Raw genomic sequence first — 21,923 nt, forward strand, 5'->3', positions numbered from 1 at the left:
CAGTTGCACAGCCTTCCTCAGAGGTCCCTGCACCAGCTCCTCAGGAGACCTCCACTGAGTCCCTAGATTCTGGTCACAAAACTTCTTCCATATTATTTCTCTGGCCCTAGAGGATACAGCTGCTTCCTACTACTGGGGTTACCTCAATGTCTTCTTTCTTTCAGCATTCTAACACACTAGAAACCAACTACTTGCATTAATACCCTTCTGTTTGAAAAGGTTGGCACTGCTTCTCTTTTCCAGACTGGACTCTAACAACCTTCTTGCTCTGATCAGCACCCCTTCCCCACTCCCAACACCTAACTCCCCTATGAAATTCTATTAGCTAATGACAAAGATATTCTCCCTCTCCCTCTCAAAGCTTTTACTACTTTTAAGTAATCTCTACGCTCAACATGAGGCTCAAATTCACAACCCTGAGATCAAGACTAGCATGTTCTACTGACTGGGCCAGTCAGGTGCTCCCAAAGACTCTCTTTTTGACCAAACTTGTTTAGGCTCACCTGAACTCTCTTCTCAAATAGGTCTGACTTTTTAAGCTTCCATGCTCATCTCTGCATTGTCCAATTTTAGCAAGAATCCTACTAAGTCAGTTTAGCCAGAATCTGCCATCATCAGTACCTGATTACTCTTGATTTCTAATTGAGTTCCTCATCCTCCACCATATTCAAGTAATGTCTAATCATCCTGATCCACCTTTAGCAAGAATTTGTTAAGTCAAGTTAGCCACGAATCTCTTTACCCCTGATGTTTTCTCTCAGTAATTTTCCATTTGCTAACCTCCACCCTCTCCCTGGCTGTAAATTTGCGCTTTTCCTTGCAGTATTTGGAGTTGAGCCCAGTCTCTCCCCTACTGCAAGACCTCATTTCAGGAACCCCTATACCTGCCACGATAGCTCCCCCTCCTGAATAAAGTCTTCCTTATCACCTTTAACAACTGCCATGAATAATACTAAGTGAAATCAGTAAAAACATAAATTTAGAAACATGGACAATGCTTATTATGTTAATCTATTAACTTCTGGATACAATATAGGGGAAAACTGTGAAAAGTTTGAAATGGGCTAACGTATGGAATGCTGCAGCTTCTGGGAATTACCTGATATGATAGAGGTGTGTGTTTCTATTCGTCTTTGATAAGGCAAATTTACAACTCTCAACAGAAGATAATGTGTGGAAAACTAGACATGCATAATTTTTTTGTTCATAGCTATGAAAATAATTCCTGCTCATGGCAATGCAAGTGAATTATCAGGAAGAGAATATAAATCTCTAAACTGAATTCTCATCCTGATTGGTTGTAATATCTAACTGGCTCCATTACTTAAGGAGTTAAATAAAGCCTCTGAGATGTGTTCAATTTATATTTTGTATGTACAAGATAAGTAAGATGAATTTTCTTTGTTCGATTAAGGGGAGACAGCTAGCCCTCCTAACACTTAGGATATCTCCTTAAAAACATAATAGGTTCAACATTTTGTTCAGGAAGTTGATAAACGTACTCTCCAGATTTCATACTGAGAAGTCATAAGCTTTCCGACCATCAGAGCTATAAATATGTATCTCTTAAATTAAATCAGGAATCCCTTAGGAAGTATATAGGAGATTTGATAAAGATTATCTTTATCAAAAGGTATAAAGTTTTAGGGACACATGGGTGGCTCAGTTGATTAAGCATCTGACTTCAGATCAGGTCATGATCTCATAGTTCAAGTTTGAGCCCCACATAGGACTCTCTGCTATCAGCACAGAGCCCACTTTGGATCCTCTGTCCCTCTCTCTCTCTCTCTGCCCCTCCACCGCACATTCTCGTTCTCTCTCTAAAAAATAAATATACATTTTTTAAAAAAATATAAAGTTTTAATTATTTCTTCTTCTGCTTTACTGTATAAGATGTGTGAAATTTTTCCCAGACCTAGTAGTTTCTCCTGGACTACCTGTGTGCATGTAATTTGATACACATACTCAATAATAAATCGTGGTTTCTATATATACTGGTATGGCAGAATCTTTTTGTGGGCAAAATTATTTAATTTTACTAACAACTGATAGTCACGATTTCCTCTTTAAAAAACTTAATAAACAGAGTATGTGTAATAAATATAAACAAAGTACCCTTTTTTGTAGTTCCAGATAAAATGCTACAAAACATAAAGTAACAGTTTTAGTCAGAAAGAATAAAACAGGCTTGGTTAACAGTTTATAATCAGTGGTGAAATGAGTAACTCTAAGCACTATAGCCTCTTTTCATAGTAACAGACTTAGGAGAGAAAGGAAATATAACCCTTTAACAATAGATATTTACATGTTTTGGCAATAAAGCAAACAGTTGATTACTCTGAGCAATGTTCTGCCTGAATGAAATAATAAGACAAATATATCTTCCAAAAGTAAGTTAAATAAGACCATACTGGGTGGAAGACTCAGGCAAACATAGAGAGTATCTATGAATTATATTTTAACTTTCATGTTTTTAAAGTACATTAATATACTAATATTAAGATAAATATATAGATTTTAATAAGATAAATGAACATCAACTAGGTAAATGTAAAATTTTCAGTAAGAAAAATAAATTTTTTACCATCTTCCTAGCAGTTCTCCCCAAGAATAAAGGATCTTCTCAGGACAATCCTTAGACACATCACCGGTTCCACTTGAGAGTTCATTATCACTCTCTGCAGAAGAAACACAAAAACAAAAATGACCAACATTGTATTATATTTTTATATTTATATATTGTTAATCAAGGAATATGACTGTGTGTTTAATAAAACAAACAATACTTTTGCTTATATTATTATGCCCACTGGAAAAAAACCAGTAAAAACTTCATTAATGTATCTTTAGTGCCTAGATAAATATAATCCCAAAGCATTAAATGTTTTATAAAAATTCCTATTCAGTTTACATAGTATGAAATTGAAAATATCTATATATAAATAACTTTATCCAAATAGGGTAAAATTGTATAAATTTTTTAATGTTTGTTTATTTTTGAGAGAGAGAGAGAGAGAGAGAGAGAGAGACAGACAGACAGACAGAACATGAGTGGGGTAGGGGCAAAGAGAGAGGCAGACACAGAATCCCAAGCAGGCTCCAGGCTCTGAGCTATCAGCACAGAGCCTGGTGTGGAGCTCGAACTCACGAACCATGAGACCATGACCTGAGTCGAAGTCGGACACTTAACCAACTGAGCCACCCAGGCGCCCCAAGAGAGTAAAATTATAAAGTTAATGGTAACACAATCAGAAATTCCTACGTGATACACTCACTACTCACGAGACTAATATTCTCAAATATTAATCTTTTATTATTAATACAAACAAACACTGAAATGAAGATTCAGGTATATATATCGATATGTAATACTGAGAACTATGAATATATAACACTGAGAAATATATATATTATGATAACAAACACACAACTAGAAATATTTAAAACTTTAAGGTTTTAAGGGTATATTCATAAGTACAAATTTTTTGTTTTTGAGAGAGAGAGACAAAGAGAGACCGTGAGCAGGGGACAGGGGCAGAGGGGGCGAGAGAGACAGAATCCCACACGGGGCCTGATCCCACAACCCTGGGATCACCACCTGAACTGAAATCAAGAGTCAGATGCTCAACTGACTGAGCCACCCAGGCTCCCTCATAAGTACAAATACTTCTGACTAAAGGAAATACTAAAATGTTTGGCCTTTTAAAATGGCAATTTTATAAAATATCCCAATATGTAAAGTAATAGCTTTAGAAAGAGTAAGATGGGTTGAGTTACAGCCTACAATCAGTGATGAAATGAGTAACTGTAAGCTCTATAAATCTTTTTTAATTTTTTTTTTAACGTTTATTTTTGAGACAGAGAGAGACAGAGCATGAACGGGGGAGGGGCAGAGAGAGAGGGAGACACAGAATCGGAAGCAGGCTCCAGGCTCTGAGCCATCAGCCCAGAGCCTGACGCGGGGCTCGAACTCACGGACCGTGAGATCGTGACCTGAGCTGAAGTCAGACGCTTAACTGACTGAGCCACCCAGGCGCCCCAATAAATCTTTTAAGCGGTAACAGAGCTGGCAGAGAAAGGAAATGTAATGGGCACAATTTATCTCATTAGAATAAGGACTTTGACACAGAGCTATATACGAAAAATCTGGAAAAGTATTATCTGAATGATAAAATAAGCTAGATAAAAATCTGTCTGGTTCTTTGCAAGGACCAGTGTTTTATCAATGTTGTTAACAGTACAATAGAAGTTGGCATTAAGTGAGTCCCACAGGGATCTGTGTTCAGAACAGTATTACTCAGCATACCACAAAGCCAATGATCGAAGTATAAACTAATTCATATCAGTGGATATAATTAACACCAAAAAACAATAAAATAAAGGTATGTATATTTGGCCTAGTTAAAAGATTTGGTCATACTTACACAAAAAGATTTTATCACATGTTTAGTAAAATATAACCAAAACATATGCACACACATAGACAAATACTTCAACTTCTTTAGAACACTTTATTCAAAATGTGAACATTAGTCTGGATATTGGAATGGTCAAGAAGGTAAATACCTCACATAAGCAATTCTGTGAACTTTGCAACAAGTTCATGAAAATAATAGAAATGAGAGATTTTTAAAAAGCTAAAACAAATGAAGTATTGCAGGAATAATGTAAACAGCAACAAATGAAGCCTTAATATTAAAATGTCCTAAAGAACTATCCCAGGTAAACAACTATCCCTTATAATCCTTACAATTTTTCATCTAAACTGAGGTAGTAAAGAGGGTCACTATTAAAAGTTACACTGGAGGGGCACCTGGGTGACTCAGTCAGTTGAGCATCCAACTTTGGTCCAGGTCATGATCTCACGATTCGTGAGTTTGAGCCCCGTATGGGGCTCTGTGCTGATAGCTCAGAGCCTGGAGCCTGCTTCACACTGTGTCTCCCCCACCCCTCACTCCCTCCCCTACACTCGTGCTCTCTCCCCTCTCTCTCTCAAAACTAAATTAACATTAAAAGAAAATTTTTTTAAAAAGTTACACTGGAGGGGCGCCTGGGTGGCGCAGTCGGTTAAGCGTCCGACTTCAGCCAGGTCACGATCTCGCGGTCCGTGAGTTCGAGCCCCGCGTCGGGCTCTGGGCTGATGGCTCAGAGCCTGGAGCCTGTTTCCAATTCTGTGTCTCCCTCTCTCTCTGCCCCTCCCCTGTTCATGCTCTGTCTCTCTCTGTCCCAAAAATAAATAAACGTTGAAAAAAAAAAATTAAAAAAAAAAAAAAAAAAAAAAAGTTACACTGGAAAAAAGGTGAAACTTATCTCAGGCAAATAGGGACTGCTGATCACTCTTCCTATAAATTGGTACCAAGTATAATATGAGTACTTATAATATAAACTGGATTTCAATTAAGCAGGGTCCAGGATGGTCCCACCTTATACTCTATTTTGCTCCACAGTAAATAATAATACAACAAGGTTCCAAAGTATTTGATGAAGTTGTACATGCTAAATTGGAGACTAAAATCTAAGAACATAATGAAAGGGAAAAAGAAAATAGGACTCAAATCATTACTACTGACACAGAAAATCTCAGATTCTTCTTATTCTTGTTGGTAAAGGAATAAAACAAAATTGAGATGCCATAAGAAAGATTAAGAAATCTGACTACCTATAAATTAAAACCTTATATGAAGTAAGGTATAGAGTACATTAAAATAAAATTTCCAGGGCACCTGGGTGGCTCAGTCAGTTAAGCATCTGACTTCAGCTCAGGTCATGATCTCATGGCTTATGGTTTGAGCCCCACATCAGACTCTCTGCTGTCAGCCCAGACCCTGGAGCCTGCTTTAGATCCTCTGTTCCCCTCTCCCTCTACCCCTCCCCTGCTTCAATGCACACTCTTTCTCTCCCTCTCTCCTTCCCTCCCTGTCTCCCTCTCTGTCTCTCAAAAATAAATAAACATTAAAAAAATTTTTTGAACATATGACAAATGGTCTTAATACTCAATAAACTAAAAAATCCAACAGAAAATTGGTCCAAGGACATAAACATAGTACAGTTGTATAAAATATAACTGGCCAATAAAGACACTGAAGAAAGCCCTATCTCAATTATTTTTTTATTCAAATTAAAACAATGAAACAAAAAAAAAACAGATAAAATAAGGAATAATACCTACTGTTGATAAAAATATGGGGGAACAAGCAAGAAAGCTGATGTTTAAATAAGAGTCATCTTTTAAAATGTATTAAGATTCTAAATTAATATGCCATTTGATTTAGCAACTACACTCTTAAAAATTTATTCTTCCAGGAACACATATGCCAAAGAGATATATGTAAAAGATTTCATTGTATCACTGCTTGTAATAATAATTGAAAACTATCATGTATTATTTAATAGAAGTTTGTTAAATTATGTTACATCCTTTCAAAAAATACTATCCAATAGTTTAAAAGAATTGACTAAATCTTTTATGCTAATATGAAAACCATCTAAAATACATTACTTTGTGATGAAAAGCAAGAAACAAAGTAGTAATTTTTAAGTATGGTTTTATTTCTGTAAGTAGTATTACTTATACGATTACAAAGACCTTTAAAAATAGCTGTAAGATGGGGCGCCTGGATGGCTCAGTCAGATAAGCATCTGATTTCAGCTCAGGTCATGATCTCACAGTTCGTGGATTCAAGCCCTGCTGTCAAGCCCTGACAGCTCAGAGCCTGGAGCCTGCTTGGGATTCTATGCCTCCCTTTCTCTCTGTCCCTCCTCCACCTGTACTCGATCTCTACCTCTCAAAAATAAACATTAAAAAAAATTTTTTTCAACATCTGTTAAGATTATAGACCAAATTTTTTTTTTTTTTTTTTTTTTTTTTAGAGAGAGTGTGTGCTAGTGAGGGAAAGGGACAGAGGAGGAGAAAGAGAGAGAATCTTTAACAGGCTCCATACTCAGCACAGAGCCCAACACCGGGCTCAATCCCACAACCCTGGATCATGACCTCAGCCGAAATCAAGAGTTAGACACTCAACCGAGCACCCAGGCACCTCTACCAAACTATTAAGAGCAATTGTGTTTTGGCACCTACCAGTATCTTATCACATAGTAGGCATTCAATAAATATTTAGGGAATGCATCTTTCACTTTTCTTTTTTTTTTCTTTTAAGTTTATTTACTTACTTAGAGAACGCGAGCATGAGTGGGGATAGGGGCAGACAAAGAGAATCCCAAGTGGACTCCCCACTGTCACCACGGAGCCCGAGGCGGGGCTCAAACTCGCAAACCATGAGATCATGGCCTGAGCCAAAGCCAAGAGTCAGATGCTTAACTGACTGAGCCACCCAGGCACCCCTGACTTTTAAGTTTCATACTTCTGGAATACTCTTATCTTTTAAAATAAGTACATGTAACTATAATGAGCATGGGGAAAGGACTTTTACCTTTTAAATAATCCCTGTTGCTATAGAAAACAAACACCTATTTCATTGTTATAAACCCCTACTAATAAGCCATAAAATCATCACTGATAACAAGGTATTTTCTCCCTGACAATCTCTCAAGCTGTTTTCCACCACAAAAAGGAAATTAGAACTGTAAACTCCTAGAGTAGCAGAGGAGAACCACAAAAGAGAAGAGAAAAAAATGGGCACACTGAAGTTAAACTAAATCCCTGATGAACGATTAAGGCAGAAACCACAGCAACACAGGGCCCAAATACTTGGATAAAAAATAGGACTTATCCAAAGAAAACAGAAATCCTAGGCCTTTATTGAATGTCTGCTCTTTCTATCTATATTCCAGGCACTATTCTTTAGTTTTATAAGCATTAACTCATAGTATCCCCTAAATAACCTAATAAGGTAGTCACTACTAATTTTCCCACTTTCAAAATAAGAAAATTGAGGCACAGAGAGGTTAAGTAACTTGCTCAAAGTCGCCCAGCTACTAGGTGACTCCAGAATTTAACCTCAGTTTGAATCCAGAGTCAAATACCACCTCTCCTTATAGTTTTTCTTACCACGTTTTCATGGGAGACTAGCTTGGCATTTAGCAGATACCAGCCTATGCCAAGTACCAACATCTATCTAGTAAATGCTGGAAGCCAGAGCCGAGAATGGAAAATGCAGGCATATTAAAGCAACATGACCAAGAAACACTGAACTTGGAACAAGAGATAATGGAGAGGCTTCAGGGGTGTAATCCCCTTGACATTCAGGAAGAATAAGGATGAAATTGATATCCCAGTGACCTCAAAAGTGAGCCAGATCTATCTTCTTTACTGCAGAAACTACTTACCATAGGTGTTTTAAATACTTAATGGCTTTCCTGCTAGAGAGGAAGAAAGGAAGCTAAAGAAATATAAAGTTCCTACTATATTAGACATGACAGAGTGTCTAGGCAGAATGAAAGCAATGAACTAAGAAAAAAAAATATGAATGACAAAGACACTGGAGAACAAAGTGCAGTAAGAAACAGGAAGTTAGCAAGTAGCACATGGCAAAGAAGAAAAGGAAAAACAGAACAATGTGGATATGTAAAAGGATAACTCTGAAAGTTCTGAAAAAGCAACTGTATCCCATTCTACAGAGAGGAAAAAGAAAGGAAAAATGATAGAAGGCTGGGATTCCTATCTTCTTGAATCTTTCTTTTCCATCAAAATTCAGGTTAGGATTACCCTTTTCTGGATGGGCTAAATGCTACTCCATTGGGCATATTCTATCATGGCAATTATCACACCATATTACAATCTCTATTTTCCTCTCCATCTTCTCCTATTAGACTTTAAGTTTCTTGGCAGTGGGGACTAACTTTTATTTCTATATTCCCAGTACCTAGACATATTTGGCCAAAGAGTGTTAGAAGTTTCCCAAATTGGTAATTGGAGAGGAGAAGATGCGAGAAAAGAAAATCCATTACAGGTACAAAAAATGTATGTCTTGGAAATTAGTGACCTTCAGTACATGGGCATCTATGTGCAGACATGAGTAGAGGCAACCAGGTCCATTCAGTCATTCATACTGGATTCTGGAGCCAAAATGCCTGGATGTGAAACCCAGTTCCACTACTTAGTAGCTGTGATGCTGGTTAAGTTATTTAACCTCTCTGTGCTTCAGCTACCTGTTTGCAAAATGGGAATAGCAATTAAGCAAATTACTATGCAAAACACATATATATTACAGTGTCTGGCAAAAGACAGGCATGTTAGCTATTAAAAGCTGTTTTCATTCAACCAATTAACCTCCTATGATGTACAATACTGGGATAAAAGCCGGAGTGCAAATTTTGAAGAATGAATGAGTGGGAAATCGTGACCATAAATGTCGATTTTTCTTTATCCAAGCTCATGAGCTTTGGGAAGGTAAGAGAGTATAATATTGCTAAAAAGGACAACACGGTCATTTCAAGCATTATACTTCCTTCATCAAGCCCCATTCTCCAGAAAATTGGCCAGTTCTTCCTTTTTGGCTCCTACAGAGACTCCTACAATAATATCTGTAAGACTTCCAAGAAAACATGTCTGTTTTCATTATGATGCATTTAATACCTATAACTTTCATGTTTTACACATCTTTTTCCCTTTCTCAGAATCCAAGCTCTGTCAGGGCTGGGAGTGTATCTTGTCTTTATTTAGTAGCCTTTACTCAACTGAGGAAAAAATGGAAGTATTTCTTTGTTACTGCTTTATTTTTAGAACATATTCATACATGTAAGGTAATTGAGAAAGAAAACACTGGAAAGAGAAAGATGAGGAATCAGGCCAATTCCCTAAAAAGACATGAAATTGCCCAGGTTTGGATTAAAGGTAGTGACTGACCAGAAGTACATCCTGTATTTTGACTGAATATGGGGCTTTGGAAAAGCTTAAAGATGTTAAGATACAAAGTTGAGGGAATCCGTAGCTAACAGCTTCAACTTCCTCTATAAAGTTCACTTTAGAAGAGGTCTCTAAGAGACTCTGCTAAACTTAGGTAGCAAACTTTGGCTAGAGACTCCTCTAATATGCCCAACTTCAATCCTTTCCATGAACGTTCTCCTTCTCGATTTGTTTCCCCACAGTCACTCTCCTCCTTCAGAAAGCAGGACCACACAGAGTATACCAGATGTCATCAGACTCCTGCACCACAGGACTACTACCTTCTTTATACGTCAGTGAAATGAAAGTAACAATATTAATCACCTAGTAGTGTAAAATTAAATGAAAATGCATGCATAATACTAAACATGGTGCCCATCACACGGTAGTACTCAAATGTGAGGTAACATTTTCTATTATTTTTATTATGGAGTCGTCAGTTTCTGGCCCAGAACTTCAAAGTAACTAAAAAAGCATTCCAGCCTTATTTCTTATTATCCACTCATTTCTAACATGCAGACAGCAGAACTAACTGTGCAAGACCAAAATAAGATACAATAAATGTAAATTTTTAGAACAAACAAAATAAATATGTATGATACTTCAATCAAAATAATTTATGGGCTCTCTCAACTTTGGCCACTCCCTGCTTTGCAAAAAAAAAAAATTGTTTTTCATCCTAATCATAAAAGGAAAATTTCAGAACTGCTATCAGCAGACATCATAAAAGGAAAAATATATATTTATTTATATGCATATTTATGTATATATGTGTGTATACGTATATACACACAAATATGTATGTGTACATACGTGTGTATATGTATATACACATATATATGTATGTGTACATATGTGTGTATATATGTATATACACATATATACATATATACACGCAGGTGCACACACAAAAAAGCTTTTTTTTCAATGGAGTTAAAAATAAATGACAAAACTAGGGGAAAATTAGCACAAAATCTCATTCTTCTTTTCATCTAAAGATGACGAGATCATCTGAAGGATTACTCGTAAAATAAAAAACTGATAGCGCACCTGGGTGGCTCAGTTAAGCGCCCAGGTCATGATCTTGTGGCTCGTGGGTTTGAGCCCCATGTCAGTCTCTGTGCTGACAGCTCAGAGCCTGGAGCCTGCTTTAGAGCCTGTGTCTCCCTCTCTCTCTGCCCCTCCCTGACTTGGACTCTCTCTCTCTCTCTTTCTCTCTCTCTCTCTTTCAAAAATAAACAAATGTTTAAAAAAAACCTGATAACCATAAATAAAATATGACTATTGCAGGTTTTCAAAGATTTTCCCCTTAATTTTCTTTTTTAATAAGTACTGTTTGCTGTAAATGATACAGGGAACCAAAGGTTCCTGTAAACTCTCTTCTAAACAATTAGGGAGGGGAATAAAAAATCTTAGTAATCTGGCAAAGCCTGTAGGAATACAGGTCTATATAATGACACCTGTCAACCTGGAATAGTGTAAAAGTGATTTATTTTGATTACTTAGTAATAAACAATGTCATTTTGGGCAGCCAAAAACTATAGCCACATTTTTATGACCTTGAATATAATATCTCTCATTTCTCACATGACAGAGTCAGAAAATACTTGTTCTGTATGGAAGCTGATAACCAAATGTAAATTATTGGAGTAAAACAAAAGATCATCCTTAATTTCTGAAATGTGATAACATTTCCTACTGTCAAAAGCAAGGTGATTTATCATAGAAGATTCAAGGTGGACAAGACCACAAATTTCATGATTTCTTTCCAACTAAACCATCATCACTGTCATTCTGACTCTAATTACAGGTTTCTAATTAATAAACCCTGTAGTTGCTAAGCATATGTGATTAATAAAAATGTATCACTCATCACTGAAATCTGTCAACCATACTCAAGAGAACCAGGGCAGTCAATACACCTTCCTTTTTTTTTTTTTTCATTGTTTTTTTAGACTCACAAATTTGTACAGATAATCAGAATAGAAAAAAGCTAGCTTGGGGCGCCTGGGTGGCGCAGTCGGTTAAGCGTCCGACTTCAGCCAGGTCACGATCTCGCGGTCCGTGAGTTCGAGCCCCGCGTCGGGCTCTGGGCTGATGGCTCAGAGCCTGGAGCCTGTTTCCGATTCTGTGTCTCCCTCTCTCTCTGCCCCTCCCCCGTTCATGCTCTGTCTCTCTCTGTCCCAAAAATAAATAAACGTTGAAAAAAAAAAAATTTAAAAAAAAAAAAAAAAAAAAAAAGAAAAAAGCTAGCTTACATTTGAGGGAAAAAAAGGCTAAGGCTCTTAACATTAAACAGTTTTCTTGATCATGAGGCTAGTTTATCCTTTTGTGTGTGTATTTATGTTTTACATTTTTCTGGGATATTAATGACTTAGAATTTACTTAGGTATTTATTTACATTTTGTATTTTCAGGGCTTTGGAAATGCATTTTAATTCTCTGCTCATTTCCTTTGTTTTTAATTGAAGTATGATTGACGTATGAAAAGCTGTGCATATTTAACATGTACAATTTGATGTGTTTGGAGAGACTAGTATGGTCTTATAATAAAAAGTCGGGCAGTGTCTATTTGAATGCATTATCAATGACTTTTCAAAATAAATTGAGGAGTGACAAAGAAAGAAATTAGTGTCTGGCAGATTATAAGAAAGAATATATGTAAATAGTTACACTGAAGGATTATTTTAAAACTTCTTATTTGGGGCGCCTGGGTGGCGCAGTCGGTTAAGCGTCCGACTTCAGCCAGGTCACGATCTCGCGGTCCGTGAGTTGGAGCCCCACGTCGGGCTCTGGGCTGATGGCTCAGAGCCTGGAGCCTGTTTCCGATTCTGTGTCTCCCTCTCTCTCTGCCCCTCCCCCGTTCATGCTCTGTCTCTCTCTGTCCCAAAAATAAATAAACGTTGAAAAAAAAAAATTCCAGAATATTTAAAAAATAAATAAATAAATAAAAATAAAACTTATTATTCAAAGAATGACTTTTTAAAAGGCAGCCAATCAGAGGGAGAAAAACTAAGCAAGGGTTGGAGAAAATTAGAAACAAAGGGAAGCAAGAGAAGAAAAAACCCATTAGAATAGCTCAAATTTAATTGAAAGGTGGAAAGGGAGCTCCCCAACACACACTCTGTGGTACACAACACACTCACGAGCCCTCTAACTGGGCAGATGACCCCTTCAGCCATAAGTGTAACTCTGAAAGGCAAAATACTCACAAGTAAATGAGAAAGGAGTGGGAAATGCCCACAAGACTAGTCAAAGCAGCCACATGAAACCAGGTAGTCAAGGAAGTAACAGCGAAATCAGGTTCATCTCTGCATTTGGATTTTTTTTTTTATATTCTCCTCCTAAGGGAAAGCTAGTAACTGATGAAGAGGTTACCAAGTACAAAACACAATGGGAGAAACAGGCAGAAATCGCCAAAAGAGACTCTCTGCATGGCCCTATGATAACACATGTCTCTGTAATGGCCTGAATACTTGCCTGCCTTCCTTTCTGATCTAACTTACTTGCTTAACAAAGGGACTGTGTCCTAGTCATCATGACATTCCTCACCCTATCAAAGTACTTGGCAACTGGTAAGCACTCAATACATGTTTGATGATTAAAAGAAATGCACTACCTTCAGAACCTATGTATCAACTGCCTATATGACATCTCCAATTGGATATCTGAGAAACTTTCAAAACAAAACCCTTAATTTTCTTCACCTACCTGTATTTTCCTGGCTCCCTCCCCTTCCCCATTTTCATAAATGACAGCACTATCTACGCAGTTAAAAACTGAAATCTACAAGTTATTCTTTTTCCCTCAATGCCTACATTTAATTACCCACCCCTGTCCATTCCACCTCCAAAATGTATCTCAAATCTCTCTACTTTTCTCCCTCTCCACATTACAACCCTCATCCAAACCCCCAACATTTTGGCCCAGATTACTGTAAGAGTCTCCCAATAGTCTCCCTGTTTCCATCTCTACTCCACAGAACTTCTCTCTCCGCAGATACAGCTGCTGAAGTGTTCTGAAATCATGAATCAAATCTTTGTCTCTTCTGCCCAGCTTAAAACACTTCAAAGTCTTCAAAAAAAAAAAAAAAAAAAACAAACAAACAAAAACAAAACAAAAAAAACCAACTCACTGTGGCTTACAGGAACTTACAAAATATCCCTTGGCTACCTGACCATGTCTGTATCGTACCACTTTCCGGCTTCCCCTTCCCCTTCAGTCATCTGCCTTCCTTTCTATTCTTCAAACACACCAGGCACACTTTCACTTTCCTCTGCACTGTTTCCTCTTCAGAAATGCTCTTTCCCCATCTCCCAATGGCTGGTTTCTTCTTATTACTCAGATCTCAGTTTAAATGCCACATCCTCAGAGAAATTTTTACCTGAACATATAATCTAAAGTAACTAACCACACCAATCAGCCAATTTTAAATATCTAAATGGCATTATTAGTTCTTGATATTTTCTTGTTTATTATCTATCATTTCTCCCAAAATTAGAAGTACAAAAGATTTATCTATCTTATTATATCAGAGGTCTTCCAGATCACCCCCGGGTTCAATGATTCACGGGGAGGACTCACAGGACTCAGCATAGAGTTGTATTTACACTTATGACTTATTGCTGTGGGTACAAAGCAAAACTGGCAAAGGGAGAAGGCACACTGGACACTGGGTGAAGTCTGGAGGAAACCAGGTGCAAAATTCCCAGACTCTTCTCCCCATGGAGTCGCAGAGGACACATTTCACTCCTCCAGCAATGAGTTGTGACAACACATGTGAAATGTTGTTTACCAGGAAAGCTCACAAAAGAGGTTTTTGTCAGGGCTGATCACATAAGGACCTTCTGCCTAGCATGTACCAAAATTCCACAGTCCAGAAGGAAAGCTTCATGTTCAGCATGAAACAATATTGTTAGTACACACAGTGCAGGCACAGTGAGCCACTCTTCTCAGTTAGGGAATGGTGGGAACCTTCTCGAAATCTGTTTTCCAGTAAGAGCCAAGGGCTGACCTTGAAAACAGGCTTTTCTAAGGGTAGGGGTCTGAAGCCTGCTATGTTAAGTCTGTTCTGAACACTTATTCATCCTTATATCACTTATTCTAACACCCATTAACATATTTTAAAACCAAAAATATGTTATTCTTCACTGAATCTAACATTTCAAAGATATTTCCATTCACTACACAAATATTTATTTAACACCTGCCACATACTAAAGCAATGGGAACTCAAAAGAGAATAAAACACCATCTGCCCCTTAGGAACTCACACTCTGGAAGGTGAGAGAAATGAATTTAAAAGCCCATATTTATAATAAGGTATTTTTAGAATTATTAGAACGGTGTGTTCAAAGTACCATTAGAAAAAGATGGTAGAAAGACTAACACTGAGTGTAAAAGGGAAGACTTCCAGAAAAAAAAAAAAAACACTAAGAAAGAAAGGATCTATGTTAGCTAGAAGTTGTCAAGGAAGACTATCTGAAGAGATAACACTTAAGCCTTGAGCTGATATCTAAATGATGAGAAAAAGGCAGCAAGCACAAGTTCTGATGAAAATATCTTCCCAACAAGGAACAACATATGCAATGGCACAAGAAAGGCCAATCTGAAGGAAAGTTTTAAGTACCTAGCATATAGTATACCCTCAATAAACAGTAGCTATTATTATACAATGTCCTCCTCATGTATTGAGAAACTGATGATATAAGAAATTAGATATATGAAGCCCATACCACTAGTACATTTATATCTTATTTATTTATATCTACCCTATCCATTTACCGAAAACAATTATTTGAGACAGAAGTTAACGATAGGCACAAGTAAAATGAACCAAACATCAATTAATCAATTACTGATTCATTCAAACATTTACTAAGCATTCATTACAAGGACAAGCTTAAAAATATGAAAGAGACATGCTCCCTGATTTTGAGGAATTCATGTTCTAGCAGAAAAAACGAAATGTATATAGATACATGGCAACAGAGAAAAGAAAAGTCAAGGATCGTTGTGGGACTGAGACGATGCCTTAGATCAGAACATCAAAGCAAAGACAACATACAACAGGTAAATGAAACACTAAGCTTTAACCTTCTCCAAAGACAAGAATGAAAAAAATGAAGGGTTACATGCACAATTCTTACTGATAAAAGTTTAAAAAATAATTTCACTTAGAAAGATACCTTTTCCCAAGATGTGTGAGCAATCTCTTAAATCTTTATACAAAATACCCTGAATAACATAATAAGTCATGTCCATGAAGACATTTTTACCACACCTGTAGAAATATCTCTTATACCAACCCTTGATTAAAGCATAAAAATACAAAGTCAGAATGGCCTACATGGCCCTCAATCATCAGTCACCCTCTGTATTCTAATCTCATAATGTATCATTTCCCACCTTTATGAGTGAATATAACTTACTGCACACATAATGCTGTTTTCCCTCTGCCTGGAAGGTCTCCCTTACCAGGCATCCAAATATTTCTAGCTAAATAATATACATTAATCAAGACTGAACTCCTAGGCACAATTTCCAAGAAGTCTTCCCTGAATTTTCAGGCCAAACTTTCTTTTAGTCAGCTCACATTATATTCTGATCATTTCTTATTACTGCATTTACAATATATTACTAAAATTATCTATTTATGGGTCTTTTTCTTCAACTAGACTAAAAGCTCCTCAAGATAAGAGTCATGTCTTATTTATTTTCGTGTCCACAGCACTTAGCAAAGTAGTGGGCGCCCATTAGAAGTTAATTAAACCTTTACAATTTTAATAAAACATACCAAATAACAAACTTGATTTACAGATGGCCTCCTAATGATCTTAACGGACATGGGAATCACACTTGAAAAATCTAAAAGAATAAATCATTAATTTTTTCTTTAGAGGGAATATCCTGAATACCAACTGTCTACATTTTTCACAGTCTATAGTGCAGACTCTTCAAAACTGAGATAATTAGTAAGTGCCAAATGTACCTGTAGTCTGCACTGTGAAAAAGATCCATTTGCTCTGCACACTTCTTAGCTGAATGGGTGGCAAAATGAAATTGCATTACAAAGTCAAAGAGCCTTCCATGTATACCCACTTGGACTGAGGGCCACTGAATCTCAGCATAAGTGACTTCTATAGTCAATGGTTCTCAACTCTACCTATTTATCATTTACATATGTAGCCCATTCCATAAATGACATTTCTCAATGCACACAGTAAATTCTCAACTGAAGACACACACTCCTGGAGTGACAAGGTACTCCGTGTATTGAGAATTACTCTTCGCTTATATTATTTCAGTTGAAAACATCACATAGGGGGCGCCTGGGTGGCGCAGTCGGTTAAGCGTCCGACTTCAGCCAGGTCACGATCTCGCGGTCCGTGAGTTCGAGCCCCGCGTCAGGCTCTGGGCTGACGGCTCAGAGCCTGGAGCCTGCTTCCGATTCTGTGTCTCCCTCTCTCTCTGTCCCTCCCCCGTTCATGCTCTGTCTCTCTCTGTCCCAAAAATAAATAAACGTTGAAAAAAAAATAAAAAAAAAAAAAAAGAAAACATCACATAGGATCTGATACATTAATCTTTTTATGAGTATATTTACAACTCATAATAAATTTCGAAAACGTGATAAAGGCCAGCATATAAAATGTGACCTATGTGAAAGTCAGATACTCCATTAAGTCAAACTACAATCCACGCTTCTGTTCCTCTGCCCTAAAATCTGGTTGCTGGTCATAGTGAAAGGAATGGGTATCTGTTGCATCATTCTATCCTTCAGGTGTATTATTCTTATGCAAAATATCATCCTCTTTCCAAGAAAAGTAGTGAGAATGAAACTCAAGGTTTCTTAGAGAGCTTTAATCCCTTAACTTGATAACATGACCATTTTAAGTATTCAACAAAAACCTCACTTTGGGAATGACCATAAGTGCATAGCTTTCAAGAGGTATCCAAATTTTATCTATTGGAATTCAACTTCTGAGTCTGTACCTCTAACATCTTACATTCATTCATTCATTCATTCATTCATTCATTCATTTACTTATTTAGCAGTTAGTTAACATATATGTAATTAGTTTCAGGAATATAATTTAGTGTTTCATCACTTACATGTAAACTCAGTGCTCAGTACAAATTCCCTTTGGAATGACTTATTACCCATTTAACCCATCCCCCAACAACCCTCAGTTTACTCTTGATAGTTAAGAGTCTGTTTTATGGTTTGCTTCTCCCTTTTTTCCCCTATGTTCATCTGTTTTCAGTTCTCCATATGAGTGAAATCATATGGTATTTGCCTTTCTCTGACTTATTTCACTTAGCATAATACACTCTGGCTCGATCCATGTCATTGAAAATGTCAAGATTTCATTCTTTTTGATGGCTGAGTAATATTCCATTGTATATATCAATGACATCTTTATCAGCCAACGAACGTTTTGGCTCTTTCCATACTATGACTATTGTTGATAATGCCACTATAAACACTGGGATGCATGTGCTCCTTCAAATCAGCATTTTTGTATCCTTTGGGTAAACACCTACTAGGGCAATTGCTGGATTATAGGGTAATTCTATTTTTAACTTTCAAGGAACCTCCATACTGTTTTCCACAGTGGCTATACCAGTTTACATTCCCGTCAACAGTTTAAGAGGGTTCCCCTTTCTCCACATCCTCACCAACATGTTTCCTGTGTTAATTTTAGCCATTCTGACAGGTGTGAAGTGATATCTCAATGTAGTTTTGATTTGTACTTCCCTAAAAATGAGTAATGCTGAGCATCTTTTCATATGTCTGTTGGCCATCTGGATATCTTCTTTGGAAAAATGTCTATTTATATGTTCTGCCCATTTCCTAACTGGATTATTTATATTTTAGGTGTTGAGTTTGATAAGTTCTTTATAGATTTTGGATACTAATCCTTTATCAGATATGTCATTTGCAAATATCTTCTCCCATTCCAAAGGCTGCCTTTTAACTATTGTTTACTTCACTGTGCAGATTTTTATCTTGATGGAATCCTAACAGTTTATTTTTGCTTTTGTTTCCTGTTCCTCCAGAGACGTATGTAGCAAGAAATTGCCATGGCTGAAATTAAATAGGTTCCTGCCTATGTTCTCCTCTAAGATTTTTTGGTTTCCTGTCTTACATTTAACTCTTTCATGCATTTTTAATTTATTCTTGTGTATAGTGTAGGAAAGTGGTCCACTTTCATTCTTTTGCATGTTGCTGTCCAGTTTTCCATTGGATATTCTTTCTTGTTTTGCTGAAGACTAGTTGACCATATAGCTGTAGGTCCATTTCTGGGTATCTATTCTGGTCCACTGATCTATATGTCTGTTTTTGTGCCAGTACCATACTGTCTTGATGACTACAGCCTTGTAATACAGCTTAAAGTCCAGAACTGTGATGCCTCCAGCTTTGCTTTCCTTTTCTAGATTGCTTTGGCTATTTGGGGTCTTTTGTGGTTCCATACAAACTTTAGGATTATTTGTTCTAGTTCTGTGAAAAATGCTGGTGGTATTTTGATAGGAAGTGTATTAAATGTGTAGACTGCTTTTGCACAGTATAGACATTTTAACAACATTTGTTCTTCTAATTCATGAGCATGGAATGCTTTTCCATTTCTTTGGGTCCTCTTCAATTTCTTTCAGAAGTGTCCTATAGTTTTCAAAATACGCATCTTTTACCACTTTCATTAGGTTGATTCCTAGGTATCTTACGGTTTTTAGTGAAACTGAAAATGGGATTAATTCCTTGATTTCTCTTTCTGGTGCTTCATTATTGGTGTACAGAAATGCAAAAGATTTCTGTACATTGTTTTTATATCCTGAGACTTTACTGAATTCGTGTATGAGTTCTAGCATAATTTTTTGGTGGAGTCCTTTGGGTTTTCTATGTAGAGTACCATGTAGTCTGTGAATAGTGAAAGTTTGACTCCTTCCTTGCTGATTTGGATGCCTTTTATTTCTTCTTGTTGTCTGATTGCTGAGGCAAGGACATCTAGTATTACATTAAATAACAATGGTGAGAGTAGATACCCCTTTCTTGTTACTGACCATAGAAGAAAAACTCTTGGAGCACCTGGGTGGCTGAGTTGGTAAGGGGTCCAGCTTCAGTTCAGGTCATGATCTCACAGTTCATGGGTTCGAGCCCCAAATCAGGCTCTGTGTCAAGAGCTTGAAACCTGGGGCCTGCTTTGGATTTTGTGTCTCTCTTTCTCTCTGCCCCTCCCACACTCATGCTCTGTCTCTGTCTCAAAAATAAATAAAACATTAAAAAAAAAAAAAAAAAGAAGGGGCGCCTGGGTGGCTCAGTCAGTTAAGTATCTGACTTCATCTCAGGTCATGATCTCACAGTTTGTGACCTGGAGCCCCGCATCAGGCTCTGTGCTGACAGCTCGGAGCCTGAAGCCTGCTTCAGATTCTGTGTCTCCCTCTCTCTGTTCCTCCCCCGCTCGCACTCTGTCTCTCTCTCTCTCTCAAAAATAAATAAAGATTAAAAAAAAATTAAAAGAGAAAAAAAAGAAAAGAAAAGCTCTCAGTTTTTCCCCACTGAAGAATGATATTAGTTATAGGTCTTTCGTATTTGGCCTTTATATCTTGAGGTATGTCCCCTCTATCCCTACTTTGTTGAGGGTTTTTATTAAGAATGGATGCTGTACTTTCTCATGTTTTTTCTGTATCTATTGAGAGGATATGATTCTTATCCTTTATTAATGTGATTTATCACATTGATTGATTTGCAAATACTGAACCATCCCTGCAGCCCAAGAATAAATCCCACTTAATCATGGTGAAGGATTCTTCCAATGTACTGTTGGATTCAACTTGCTACTATCTTGTTGAGAATTTCTGCATCCAGGTTCATCAGGGACATTGGCCTGTAATTTTCTTTATTAGTGAGGTCTTTATCTGGTTTTAGAATCAAGGTAATGCTGGCCTCACAGAAGGAGTTTGGAAATTTTCCTTCCATTTCTATTTTTCGGGAACAGTTTGAGAAGAATCGGTATGAACTCTTCTTTTAATGTTTGGTAGAATTCCCATGGGAAGCCATCTGGCCCTGGACTTTTGTTGTTGGGAGATTTTTTTATTATTGATTCAATTTCTTTGCTGGTTATCAGTCTGTTCAAGTTTTCTTTATTCCTGTTCCAGTTTTGATAGTTTATGTTTCTAGGAATTTATCCATTTCTTCCAGATTACCCAATTTGTTGGCATATAATTTTTCATAATATTCTCTTATAATTATTTTTACATCTGTGGTGTTGGTTGTGATCTCTCCTCTCATTAGTGATTTTGAGTCCTTTATCTTTTATTTTTTATAAGTCTGGCTAAGGGTTTATCAATTTCATTAATTCCTTCAAAGAACCATCTCCTGGTTTCATTGATCTGTTCTATTATATAGATAGATAGAGAGAGATAGAGATAGATAGTTTTTGAGGCTAGGGAGAGGGATGGAAGAAGTGGGGGGGGGGAGGGAAAGAGAGAGAGAGAATCTAAAGCAGGCTCCACACAGAACCCAACACAGACCTCAATCTCACAACAGTGAGATCATGACCCAAGCCAAAATCAAGTCAGACACTTAACCAACTGAGCCACCCTAGTGCCCCTCATTGATCTGTTCTACTGGAGGTTTTTTGCTTGTTTGTTTCTGTATCCTTTATTTCTGCTCTGATATTTATTATTTCCCTTCTTCCGCTGGCTTTAGGTTTCATTTGTTGTCTTTTTTCTAGCTCCTTTAGGTGTAAGGTTAAGTTGTATACCTGAGATTTTTCTTGCTTCTTGACGTAGGCCTGGATGGCTGCGTATTGCCTCTTATCACCACTTTTACTGCATCCCAAAGGTTTTGGACCATAGTGGTTTCATTATCATTTGTTTCCATGTATTTTGTAAATTTCTTCTTTCACTTCCTGGTTGACGCATTAATTCTTTAGTAGAATGTTCTTTTTTTTTTTTTTTTTTTTTTTTTAATTTTTTTTTCAACATTTATTTATTTTTGGGACAGAGAGAGACACAGCATGAACGGGGGAAGAGCAGAGAGAGAGGGAGACACAGAATCGGAAACAGGCTCCAGGCTCTGA

At 37.1% G+C, this 21,923-nt stretch overlaps 1 protein-coding gene across 9 annotated transcripts in view; it reads right to left on the minus strand.

The window, feature by feature from the left end:
* Window positions 1-21,923, minus strand: part of RABGAP1L (RAB GTPase activating protein 1 like) — a 767,496-nt gene that overhangs the window by 547,006 nt on the left and 198,567 nt on the right. For all 9 annotated transcript variants that reach the window (XM_045452833.1, XM_045452836.1, XM_045452834.1 and 6 more), the window contains one exon: window positions 2,585-2,678. In XM_045452833.1, coding sequence (XP_045308789.1) covers window positions 2,585-2,678 — 94 coding nt within the window. The remainder of the gene's footprint in view (window positions 1-2,584; window positions 2,679-21,923) is intronic.

This window comes from Leopardus geoffroyi, chromosome C3, assembly GCF_018350155.1.
Source record: "Leopardus geoffroyi isolate Oge1 chromosome C3, O.geoffroyi_Oge1_pat1.0, whole genome shotgun sequence".
NCBI lineage: Eukaryota > Metazoa > Chordata > Mammalia > Carnivora > Felidae > Leopardus > Leopardus geoffroyi.